This window comes from Eleutherodactylus coqui, chromosome 6, assembly GCF_035609145.1.
Source record: "Eleutherodactylus coqui strain aEleCoq1 chromosome 6, aEleCoq1.hap1, whole genome shotgun sequence".
NCBI lineage: Eukaryota > Metazoa > Chordata > Amphibia > Anura > Eleutherodactylidae > Eleutherodactylus > Eleutherodactylus coqui.
The window spans coordinates 231,829,957-231,841,041 of record NC_089842.1 but is presented as its reverse complement, the minus strand read 5'-3'; the positions used below and the strand labels follow the sequence as shown (position 1 = coordinate 231,841,041).

Sequence of the window (11,085 nt, the reverse complement as noted above, 5' to 3'; positions counted from 1 at the left end):
TTAGCATTGCATACCTTAGCTAAGCACCACACTACCTCCAACAAAGCACAATCACTGCCTGCATGACACTCCGCTGCCACTTCTCCTGGGTTACATGCTGCCCAACCGCCCCCCCCCCCCCCCCCCCCCCGCACGACCCAGTGTCCACAGCGCACACCAAAGTGTCCCTGCGCAGCCTTCAGCTGCACTCATGCCACAGCACCCTCATGCCTATTTATAGGTGCGTCTGCCATGAGGAGGAACCGCAGGCACACACTGCAGAGGGTTGGCACGGCTAGGCAGCGACCTTCTTTAAAAGGGGCGGGGCGATAGCCCACAATGCTGTACAGAAGCAATGAGAAATATAATCCTGTGCCACCGCCATCAGGAGCTGCACACGTGGGCATAGCAATGGGGAACCTATGTGCCACACACTATTCATTCTGTCAAGGTGTCTGCATGCCCCAGTCAGACCGTGGTTTTTTATAAATAGTCACAGGCAGGTACAACTCCGCAATGGGAATTCCGTGTGCATCCACAGCATGGGTGGCTCCCTGGAACCCACCGGCTGTACATAAATGTATCCTATTGCAGTGCCCATCACAGCTGAGGTAACGTCCGATTAAATGCAGGTGGGCTTCAGCCCACACTGTATGCCCCAGTCAGAATGGGGTTCTTTAGAAGTGGACACATGCAGTTACAACTCCCTGTGGACCCACAGCATGGGTGGGCGCCAGGAAGCCACCGGCGGTACATAAATATATCCCATTGCATTGCCCATCACAGCTGATGTAACGTCAGCTTTAATGCAGGAGGGCACAAAATTAATTGGATTACACTGTAGGCGAGGACCCAAAAAATTGGTGTACCAACAGTACTAATGTACCTCAGAAAAATTGCCCATGCCCAACCAAGAGGGCAGGTGAAACCCATTAATCGCTTTGGTTAATGTGGCTTAATTGGTAACTAGGCCTGGAGGCAGCCCAGTTAAAATAAAAATTGGTTCAGGTGAAAGTTTCAACGCTTTAATGAGCATTGAAACGTATAAACATTGTTTACAAAAATTATATGACTGAGCCTTGTGGGCCTAAGAAAAATTGCCCGTTCGGCGTGATTATATGAGGTTTCAGGAGGAGGAGCAGGAGGAGGAGGATGAATATAATACACAGATTGATGAAGCTAAAAGGTCCCCATTTTTGATGGGGATAGAGAACGATGCTTCCATCCGCGGGTGCAGCCTACGTATTGCTTAGGAATCGCTGCTGTCCACTGGTGGAGAAGAGAAGTCTGGGGAAATCCAGGCTTTGTTCATCTTGATGAGTGTAAGCCTGTCGGCACTGTCGGTTGACAGGCGGGTACGCTTATCTGTGATGATTCCCCCAGCCGCACTAAACACCCTCTCTGACAACACGCTAGCCGCAGGACAAGCAAGCACCTCCAGGGCATACAGCGCGAGTTCAGGCCACGTGTCCAGCTTCGACACCCAGTAGTTGTAGGGGGCAGAGGCGTCACGGAGGACGGTCGTGCGATCGGCTACGTACTCCCTCACCATCCTTTTACAGTGCTCCCGCCGACTCAGCCTTGACTGGGGAGCGGTGACACAGTCTTGCTGGGGAGCCATAAAGCTGTCAAGGGCCTTAAAGAGTGTTGCCCTGCCTGTGCTGTACATGCCGCCTGATCTCCGCGCCTCCCCTGCTACCTGGCCCTCGTAACTGCGCCTTCGGCCACTAGCGCTGTCGGATGGGAATTTTACCATCAGTTTGTCCGCCAGGGTCCTGTGGTATAGCATCACTCTCGAACCCCTTTCCTCTTCGGGTATGAGAGTGGAAAGGTTCTCCTTATACCGTGGATCAAGCAGTGTGTACACCCAGTAATCCGTAGTGGCCAGAATGCGTGTAACGCGAGGGTCACGAGAAAGGTATCCTAACATGAAGTCCGCCATGTGTGCCAGGGTACCTGTACGCAACACATGGCTGTCCTCACTAGGAAGATCACTTTCAGGATCCTCCTCCTCCTCCTCAGGCCATACACGCTGAAAGGATGACAGGCAACCAGCATGTGTACCCTCAGCAGTGGGCCAAGCTGTCTCTTCCCCCTTCTCCTCATCTTCCTCCTACTCCTCCTCCTCACCGCGCTGAGATATAGACAGGAGGGTGCTCTGACTATCCAGCGACATACTGTCTTCCCCCAAGGCTATGCAGCCAGCGTGTGGCATGAGGGCAGCTGAAGGCTGCGCAGGGACACTTTGGTGTGTGCTGTGGACGCTGGGTCGTGCGGGGGGGTTGGGCAGCATGTAACCCAGAAGAAGAGGCAGCGGTGTGTACCACAGGCAGTGCTTGTGCTTGGTTGGAGGTAGTGTGGTGCTTAGCTAAGGTGTCCCTTGCAAATGAGGGTTTGTCTGAAGTAAAAATTGTTGGGGGGGGGGGCCCACTCTTGCCGCTATTGTGGCTTAATAGTGAGACCTGGGAACCTGAGATGCAGCCCAGCATGTTGCCCCTCCCCTGCCCTATCCGTTTCTGTGGCGTTTCCATCACTTTCATAGGTTTTCCAGATTTTCACAAATGAAAACCTTAGCGGAGCATGGGTCATATACAAAAATGCTCGAGTCGCCCATTGACTTCAATGGGGTTCGTTACTCGAAACGAACTCTCGAGCATCGCGGAAAGCTCGACTCGAGCAACGAGCACCCGAGCATTTTGGTGCTCGCTCATCTCTAGATTTTAACCATGTACCATTCACAAAAAAACCCCAAAGAAAACCACAAAAAATTAGATCACAACTTGTTGAAGGTGAAACTACAGTAAATGGAATCATTATAAATGTCCAAAGCAATTTCAGTCAGGTGTATCCCATATTGCCAAAATAGCTCAGTGATATCACCTTCCAGCATCTGATACCCTTCTACCATGTTTACATGGAGGTGTACAAAGTAGATTAACGCTTTATTCTCTATTCTTTTGGATTGCTGTAATGCCTTGTAACCTTGGGTAAACGACCAGAAAATGTGGAAAACTCTTTCTGACTAGACCAGTCATTCCCCAGACAAGAAACTAACCCACTTGATTATATGTTTTAAGTCCCTCTGCAAAACTTGACCCAAGTAATACCAACCAGTACTAAGTATGAGAATCTTAGAAGCATCCAAAAGACCCAATAGTCTTACCACCTCAGACACCACGGTGTCTCATAAACTTTGATGGTATTTAAAGCAGTTTCCATCCACTATATCTCTAGAGGAGCTCAGCCATTGACCATCCTTCTGCAGTGTCACTCTCCTGTGTACCCAGAAGATAATGGCCCAGTATCCAGGCCAAGATCAGAGAAGCTCCTGCAAAGATACATAAGATAAAAAAAACACAAAGGTAAAGAATGATCAAGAAACACTGGGACTAATTCCAAGTTGTATTCACTACTGAATGGACATCCACACTTTTCGTGGTCATATACATTATTTTTTTAAACACTGGATTACTAACACCCAATATGCCTTCAGCTCTCAGCTAGTTGTCACACTTAAGTAGCAGCATCTATTCAGTAGCAATGTTTCATAATTTATGACTGAGCTCCCCAAGGAGCTAATTCACTTCCTCAAAAGTATCAAGAATTGAAATCAGGTTAGAGGGGATCCATGAACATGAATAAACAATGGGCCACGTTTAACTTTCCCTGTTTGTGGCTGAAAACCATCTGCACTCTGACCATTGGTGCCAAATGTCTTTTCTTTTTTCATCCTAACTACTCCTAACAGCGTGGCAGTTCAGCACATCGACATCACTTCTCACACTTTCAAGTCAACATCTGACTTTTCCTGGGCCGATGCATATACTGTATTTGTGGAACTTATACTATTACTGATTGATTGTAATTATGCACTGACTTGTATAGTTATGCTAAATATCTTATATTTCATTGGGTGCGGGCCATTTCAGCGCAACTCTTTAATTCATCACTCCTTACTGGATGGTTGATCAGAGGCTCATCTTAAAAGCCATTGCAGACTGAGAATTATTAAGACTAAAACTATTTTCCCTTATTTTTATTTTCATAATAAAACATTGTTTGAAGTTGATTAATATTTTATGCTAACCTAAGATAAAGCTACTATAATAGGCTACCTTGACTGTCACAGGGAGGTAATAATACTCATCATGTGATAAGTAACAGAAATTGCAAGTTGATTTCCTAGTAATCATATAAATAGCTTGAGGTGTAGAACCAGTGACTCAGCCAGTCCTTACCTATCAGACTGTGAAGGTTAGACCATGGAGTCCTCTGCCTGTAAGCTCTATCATGTAGATGGCTTTGATTCCAGACAATTTCTGGAGACTTACATGTCAGATAAACCTGAAGTGGTCTTTGCAGAGGAGACCTTGATATTTCCCATTGAAAATCTTACAAAAACATTCACAGCTGGTATGTATCTTTCTATGTTTAACTATTCTTATATATTTTTCCTAGTCCGTTTATTTATTTTACTTTTTCATACTTTTATTATGGAGCTATTTTCATCCCTACAACACAACTGTATCTCATTATCAATATCACTTTGTGCCTAAAGTAACATACAGTAGGGTTAAGAGCAGAGCTCTTCTACCTTTGTCAGCAAGAGAGATTAATGAATTTGTTGAACCTAATAGTTTTGGCTGTAAGAGATTTTCAACAAATGTCGGGATATTAAAATCTCCCATGATCACTGGAGGCCTATTTAGATGTAACGAATCTTAGGGAATGGGACAGACATCACAGAGTCCGGTGGCAGGTACCTCAGGATACACAAAGAGGCCAAGTAAAAAAAGTACATCACCCAGCTCCCTTTACCTGTAAAGGGAATCCGTGACCACAATTATGCTGCGGGACGATGACCGACACTCGTTCCCCGCTTACACTCGCTCCCGTGCTATTGCACGGAAGCTAATATTGCAGGCTCTCTGACAGAATGGCCAGCAGGTTGACAGAGAGGCTGCAGGATATTTCACTCCTCGCACTCCTTCGCCTCTCTCCATTGACTTAACATAGCGGACATTCAATACTGAACAGCTGCTATATACACTGAACGATGATCGTCCATCATTTATGCAGCAAAAAGGATGGACGATGAGCTGAATGATCATCGTTCAGTGTAAATAGCAGCCATTCACTACTCAATGGCCACTATGTTAAGTCAATAGAGAGGAACAGGGGGAGCCCGAGGAAAGAAATATCCCGCTACCCTGCTGTGAGCCAGCGACACTAGCTCCCATGCAGCAGCATGAGAGCGAGTATGCCCGACATTCATCCCGTCTAAATGGGCCTTAATCCTACTTTTGTGAGAACGTGGCCATCTGATGTAGAAACAGCTCATCAATATCTTCTGCTTGTCCAGGAGCCCTAAAGAAAATGTTTACAATGGCGCTTTCTGTTGTTCCTGGCATGTATTCCTACCCAAACAGTATCTGCAGAACGACTTTTCTCTGAAGCTAAGATCTGTGTGGAGATGTAGGCTTTCATAACATAAAATGCAACACCTCCTCCATTTTTATTAGGTCTGTGTCTTATAAATAAGTAGTACCTTAAAGCCTTGGAATAATCATGTGTATCATGCCACCAAGTTTCCGTGATGTCAATGACATTATATTTCTCTTCTCTTGTGTTAGAAGCTTTAATTCTTGTTTGTTTCCCATGCTCTGTGCATTTGTATAAAAACATGTTAGTTTGTGATCGGGGTCTCTTGTCCGATTCTCCTTGTTTGTTTCCCAGCTCTGTGCATTTGTATAAAAACATGTTAGTTTGTGATCGGGGTCTCTTGCTCCTCTGCTTTCCTTTTGAATTTTTACCATTTATTTTTCCTTTCACTTTTAATAGCAGGGTACACAGTTGTATTCATTAGCTGTATATTTTTTCCTGGCCTTTCATTTCCCTTCTCATATTGTTATAGTTTAAAGCTCTCCTGATGAGAGTAGCAAGGTGCCTGACAAACATATGCTTTCCTGTCATTGTAAGGTTCCCATTGTCTCTAGCAAGGATTCCATAGGTAATTCCCTCCATGGTCTGAAAATCCAAACCTTTGCTGATGGTACAGTTGACTATTCATGTTTTGTTTGGTAGAAATTAAAGGAAAACATATTTACGTAATTTTAATGAATATACATAAAAAAACACAAAAAGCATCACTTGTGCTATTTAGTGTATAGTAAAGTGGGTGGATGAAATAAGTTAAGGCATAAGGGGAGATCACAGTGACTCTGTAGTCCCACATATACATGGAGCTAGCTATGTATGAGTTCTATGTTCTATGCTCAGAAACCGGCAGCAGCCAGTGCTGCTCCTGCATTTGCTCTTACATTTTAACCACCCTGATGAAGCAGTGGCTTCACCCCATTGCGGAAACGCGTTGGTGGTGGCAGGAAAAGAAGGGGGAATGAACATTTAAGTCTCCCTTCGATGAGGATTGACCCTTTATGCGTGACTATCTACTGTATATATTGGGTCTCCCTATTGAGCAAGACCTGTATGAACTGGTCACAATATAATAAACAATTTTAGGGACTCATACAAATAGAATTATTAACCTTAAGTGGAGATTGGTTATATAGTGGATCAGCACGAATTTGAGAGGAATGTTAACTATCAACATACATTCCTTTCACTAGTAGTGTGTGGCTTTCTTATTATTAGCCAAGGAGCAGTGGAGTGTGGGAATAATCTACCTGGTATATCCATAGCTCTGGCCAGCTAGCATACTATCTAGCTGCTCTAAATGGTTGCCATTACCAACAGAGACTATACAACTCTGTGCAACTAAATACCATCTGCCATCAGTTTTGACTCAGCACTGAGTGTAATATTGTAATATAATCACTACACTTTACATCAATGTGGCAGATGGTGTTAAGTGTATAGCGGATATTTATAGAGCCTACAGCTCAATTATTCTGTCACGCTACAGATCCTATACTTGAATAATTACTAATCTCCATATTAGTGCATAGAAAATATAAACATAGATCCATTTGCGCAGTTTTACATATCTTTTAATAATAAAAGTTAAGTTTTATCTTCAGTGGTTCCCATCGGTGATCCTAGCTATGTATGAGGGTCTAACATATTACTGTAGATGCTTCAATATTTGCCATTTATTTTTCCAGGTCTCATTAAAGGAGAGATCTTGGTTGACCTCAGCGTTGGTCCCATGATTCAACATTTGTATGCGGCCTGTGAGTTTTTCAAGCATATTATAGTGCTGAAGGCCACTGACAGATGCATCCTGGAGCTGAAAAGATGGCTGGACACACGGACAGGAGCATTTCATTGGGGCCATGCCACACAGCTTCATGTAGACACAGAGGGAAAGAGGTGAAATATTGGATCAAAGATTAGGAGAAAACCCGCTGTCATTGTCATCATTGCTGCAGTACAAATGTGCTCCTATATCTCTTTTAATGCACCCATGACGCTATTTGACTTGGCAGCAGCTACCTGACACTTGTTGCTGCAGTTAAGTTTACTGTTAATTAAAGTCCCCACGTCCTTTTTCATGTCAGTTTTGCCCAGTGGTTTCCTATTTAGTGTGTGCTGGTGGCCTTTTTCCCTGCCCATATGTATAACCTTACACTTAGCAGTGCTAAACCTCATTTGCCACTTTTCTGCCCAAATTCCGAATTTAGCCAGATCCATTTGCAATTGTACACTGTCCTCTCTTCTGTTAATTACTGAACATAGTTTTGTTTCATCTGCAAATATTGATGTTTTACTGTGCAGCCCTTCTACCAGGGCATTAATAAATATACTGGAAAGAATAGGCCCAATACATTTGTAATGCTAGTCTACAGTTAGAAGTATAAGCCTGACACTTAGTACTCTGGTCTTGGTTGACTTCAAGTCTTTCTACCCGCACTGGGAGCCAACAATCTACAGATTACTGACATATAGTACTAACTGCTGAGCTGTAATGCCCATAGTGATGTCAGTGGGATAATTACTTTCCTCATTTTTCCCATTTCTTTCAGGGAGCAGTTACAGGACAAAGAAGAAAAAATGAGATCAGCAGTTCAACATGTTATGAAATGTGACTTTGGGAAAGAAAATATAATAGAACCGCTGGACCTCCCACCAGCCGATTGTATTATCAGCGCTTGGCTTCTAGATGTTATCAGCAAAGACCATGATGATTTCAGGAGATGTCTTGGGAAGTTCTTAAGGCTGCTGAAACCTGGGGGACACCTCATATTATTTGGGTCTTTAAATGCAACATATTTCACAGTCGGTAAAGACAAGCTCCATATTCTCAGATATGATGAGGATTTGGCCAGGAAAGCTCTAGTTGGAGAAGGCTTTGTTATTGATTGCTGTAAGGTTAAGGAGACAAAAGTTGTGAGTGACCTTTGTGACACTAAGGCTGTCGTATTCATTGTTGCTCACAAGGAGAAGTAGAAACCTAAAATTAAGTCTGCCAGTTAGTAGTTCATATGTAAATCTTTCAAGTAGAATTTAATAATCAAACCGGGGCTTCCTGTATGATCTAACTCTCCTACAGAATTCATAGACAATTCTATTAATGTGCCTATAGGTGTCTGCAATAGTTTAATTTAAACTTATAGTTTCATCATTGTAGTGATAGGGGTCAATCAATATTTTTAATAACCTAACCTAAGAAAGATAAGGAAACAGTGTAATAAATGTGACATTAGTTATTTGGTTATATAATGTTATGTATTATGGAAATGAAAAATATGTAAAACATTCCGGAAGTTGCTAATAGAATTTGAATATAGAATCATATGTCAAAAGGTATATTCAAGTGTTTATTTGAATATTGATTTTAAAATACTAAATGTATGATTAATTAGATTTTATTCCGCTATCTTACAAGTCTGAATCCCAACTCTGACAATGTGCTAAATCCCAAGTAGGTGGTTAAAACCAGTTTTATGTGTTTAACTAGAAACAATGCCCCCTCTTTTGATGTGCAAATTGTTGATGGACCTTGAAGATTACATTTCTTCCCAAACCAGAATGTAAGTAACAATGTACTCAGACAGTACAGAGTCAACCTTTATTATCATATGTAACTGTTTTATGTCCACTTCAAACAGTTTTGTTGATACCTTTTGTTTAGAAGGCTTTTGATTTACAGCCATGTTGTAATCTGTTGGAATGAGGGTTTGGTCACCAAAAGTAGATTGAAACTAAGTAAGTAGATTGAAACTAAGTATCAGGTAACATTTGGAAACACCTTCTTTTCATCTTGCATAAAAACTAGCAATCTTCGAAAATAAAGGGGAACTCATTCTGATCACTAGACTGTCTGTGTGTAGTGGTTTATTATGGTTCTCACCTATGATAATTCTCCTTTGAATTTGGACTCAGGCAACATTCGCAATGGTCGACGTTGATAGACCCCCAACATAGCATGATGCCCGTATAGTAAGAGTCCAATGTATTCATGAAATGTAAGCTCCCCCACCCTCCAGCAACTGATTGACAGCCTTCTCCCTTTTACTGTGCATAGGGAGAAAGCTATCAATCTGCAGTGGAAGATGCCGGCATATCATGAATACACTTCTATACTGTTTTATAGTTGTGGTATCATGCTGCTATGATTAAACTGTGAGTTTAATTAAGCTATAGGATATTCACAAATTACAGACATTCTGCCGGAATCAGCGTGTATGACTATTGATGCTGCTCTATGACAGAGCAGCATAATTGTGGTCACAGATTCCCTTTGCAGGTAAAGGGAGCTGAGGGGTGATGTATTTTTTTTACTTGGCCTCTTTGTGTTTTCTGAGGTACCTGCCACCGGAGTCTGTGATGCGGATGAAAATCTCTGTCACCTGCCCTAACTGCACCGTAAGTTAGTTTGTGGTACTTTAGGCAGGTAAAAGGTTCCCTTTAAACAATTGGTTAGTTTGATGTTATTAAAACTTTGTTTTTGGAAACTTTATTTGGACTGAGAATAGCCCTGAGATCTCATATGATCATCTGCATTACATTAATATGGTAATAAAGGTAAATATTTAGCTCTGAACTGTGTATTTTCCTTGAGGGGATCAGTATGTTTTGCCTACTTCTTACTACATGATTCTGAATCTTGATGTATGAGCCATAAAATCCTCATATGTCTGAAACTCAAGAAATGAAAATGCATACATAAAAATTAATGACCCCAATCACCGTGAACCTTTGCTCATCCTCAGGGCTCAATCACTTATTATATTTTATATAAAATCATAACTTTTCCAACAAAGAGGTGTATAAAGACTCTGCTCAGCTACATTTTTGTATATACTTCATATTAAAAAAAAGCATACAAAAGGTTGAATTTTGTTGAATTTGCTATGAAAACCATGGTATGCTCCACTTAACATGTACCGTATGCAGAGTAGCATATCTCCTCATATTTGGCACCCCCATGGAGCCCATATGACAGCACATTGAGGCTGTAGAGTTCCATACTATGAAGCCATATGGCCTCTGTGCAATGCTGTGTCAGCTCCATGCACAAGGGTCTGCTGGGTACATGAGTCCATAATCCTATTTGGTATTGGCTTTGGACGTAGTGCTGAGTCTGAATTCTCTCTGACTGAAACCAAGTATAACTCACCTTCCTGATGCTTTGACTACAGTAGGGGTGGCTTCCGGGAATGAATGACAGATGTGGCAGATGTAGCAGCAGGGAATTCTTTTAACTAGCAGGCATGAAGGAAACATCTGCCACATGCAGCAAATGTGTTCTTCAGCCCCGCGGGAGTCACGGCAGCGGCGGAGAGGTAAGTATATTTTTTATTTATTTATTTTTACACTAAAATCTTTCTTTTTCAGGAAAGGGCTCTTATGCAAAGCCATTCCCTGAAAAAAAATGCAGGGGTGCCGGCAGACCATTGTTTTCAATGGAGCCACCAGCAGCAGCCGCTACTTTATGTAAAACAATGCACGGACTTGCATTCACGCGTGTTTTTGCACGTACATGGGTGCACACCTATGTACACACCTATGTACGTACAAAAACACGCTCGTGTGAAGCCACCCTAAGTCCATTGTCTCTTTGGGTATGCCCAACACACTCACTGAAATACAGAGAAACATTGCTGATAACTTTCATAGAGACAAATGAGGGACACTACCCAG

At 42.5% G+C, this 11,085-nt stretch overlaps 1 protein-coding gene across 1 annotated transcript; it reads left to right on the top strand.

The window, feature by feature from the left end:
* The first annotated feature begins 4,200 nt into the window (after positions 1 to 4,200).
* Positions 4,201 to 10,246, top strand: LOC136633390 (nicotinamide N-methyltransferase-like). The gene is made up of 3 exons (XM_066609085.1): positions 4,201 to 4,392; positions 7,104 to 7,311; positions 7,965 to 10,246. The coding sequence occupies exons 1-3, from the start codon at positions 4,242 to 4,244 to the stop codon at positions 8,386 to 8,388; spliced, it is 783 nt and encodes a 260-aa protein (XP_066465182.1). The 5' UTR covers positions 4,201 to 4,241; the 3' UTR covers positions 8,389 to 10,246.
* The last annotated feature ends 839 nt before the right edge of the window (positions 10,247 to 11,085 follow it).

Bases quoted from the DNA above. Each gene is read 5' to 3' on its own strand.
- LOC136633390 (XM_066609085.1), top strand. From the start codon at position 4,242: ATGGAGTCCTCTGCCTGTAAGCTCTATCATGTAGATGGCTTTGATTCC. The intron at 4,393-7,103 runs GTATGTATCTTT...TTATTTTTCCAG, and splicing joins TACAAAAACATTCACAGCTG to GTCTCATTAAAGGAGAGATC. The intron at 7,312-7,964 runs GTGAAATATTGG...CATTTCTTTCAG, and splicing joins GTAGACACAGAGGGAAAGAG to GGAGCAGTTACAGGACAAAG.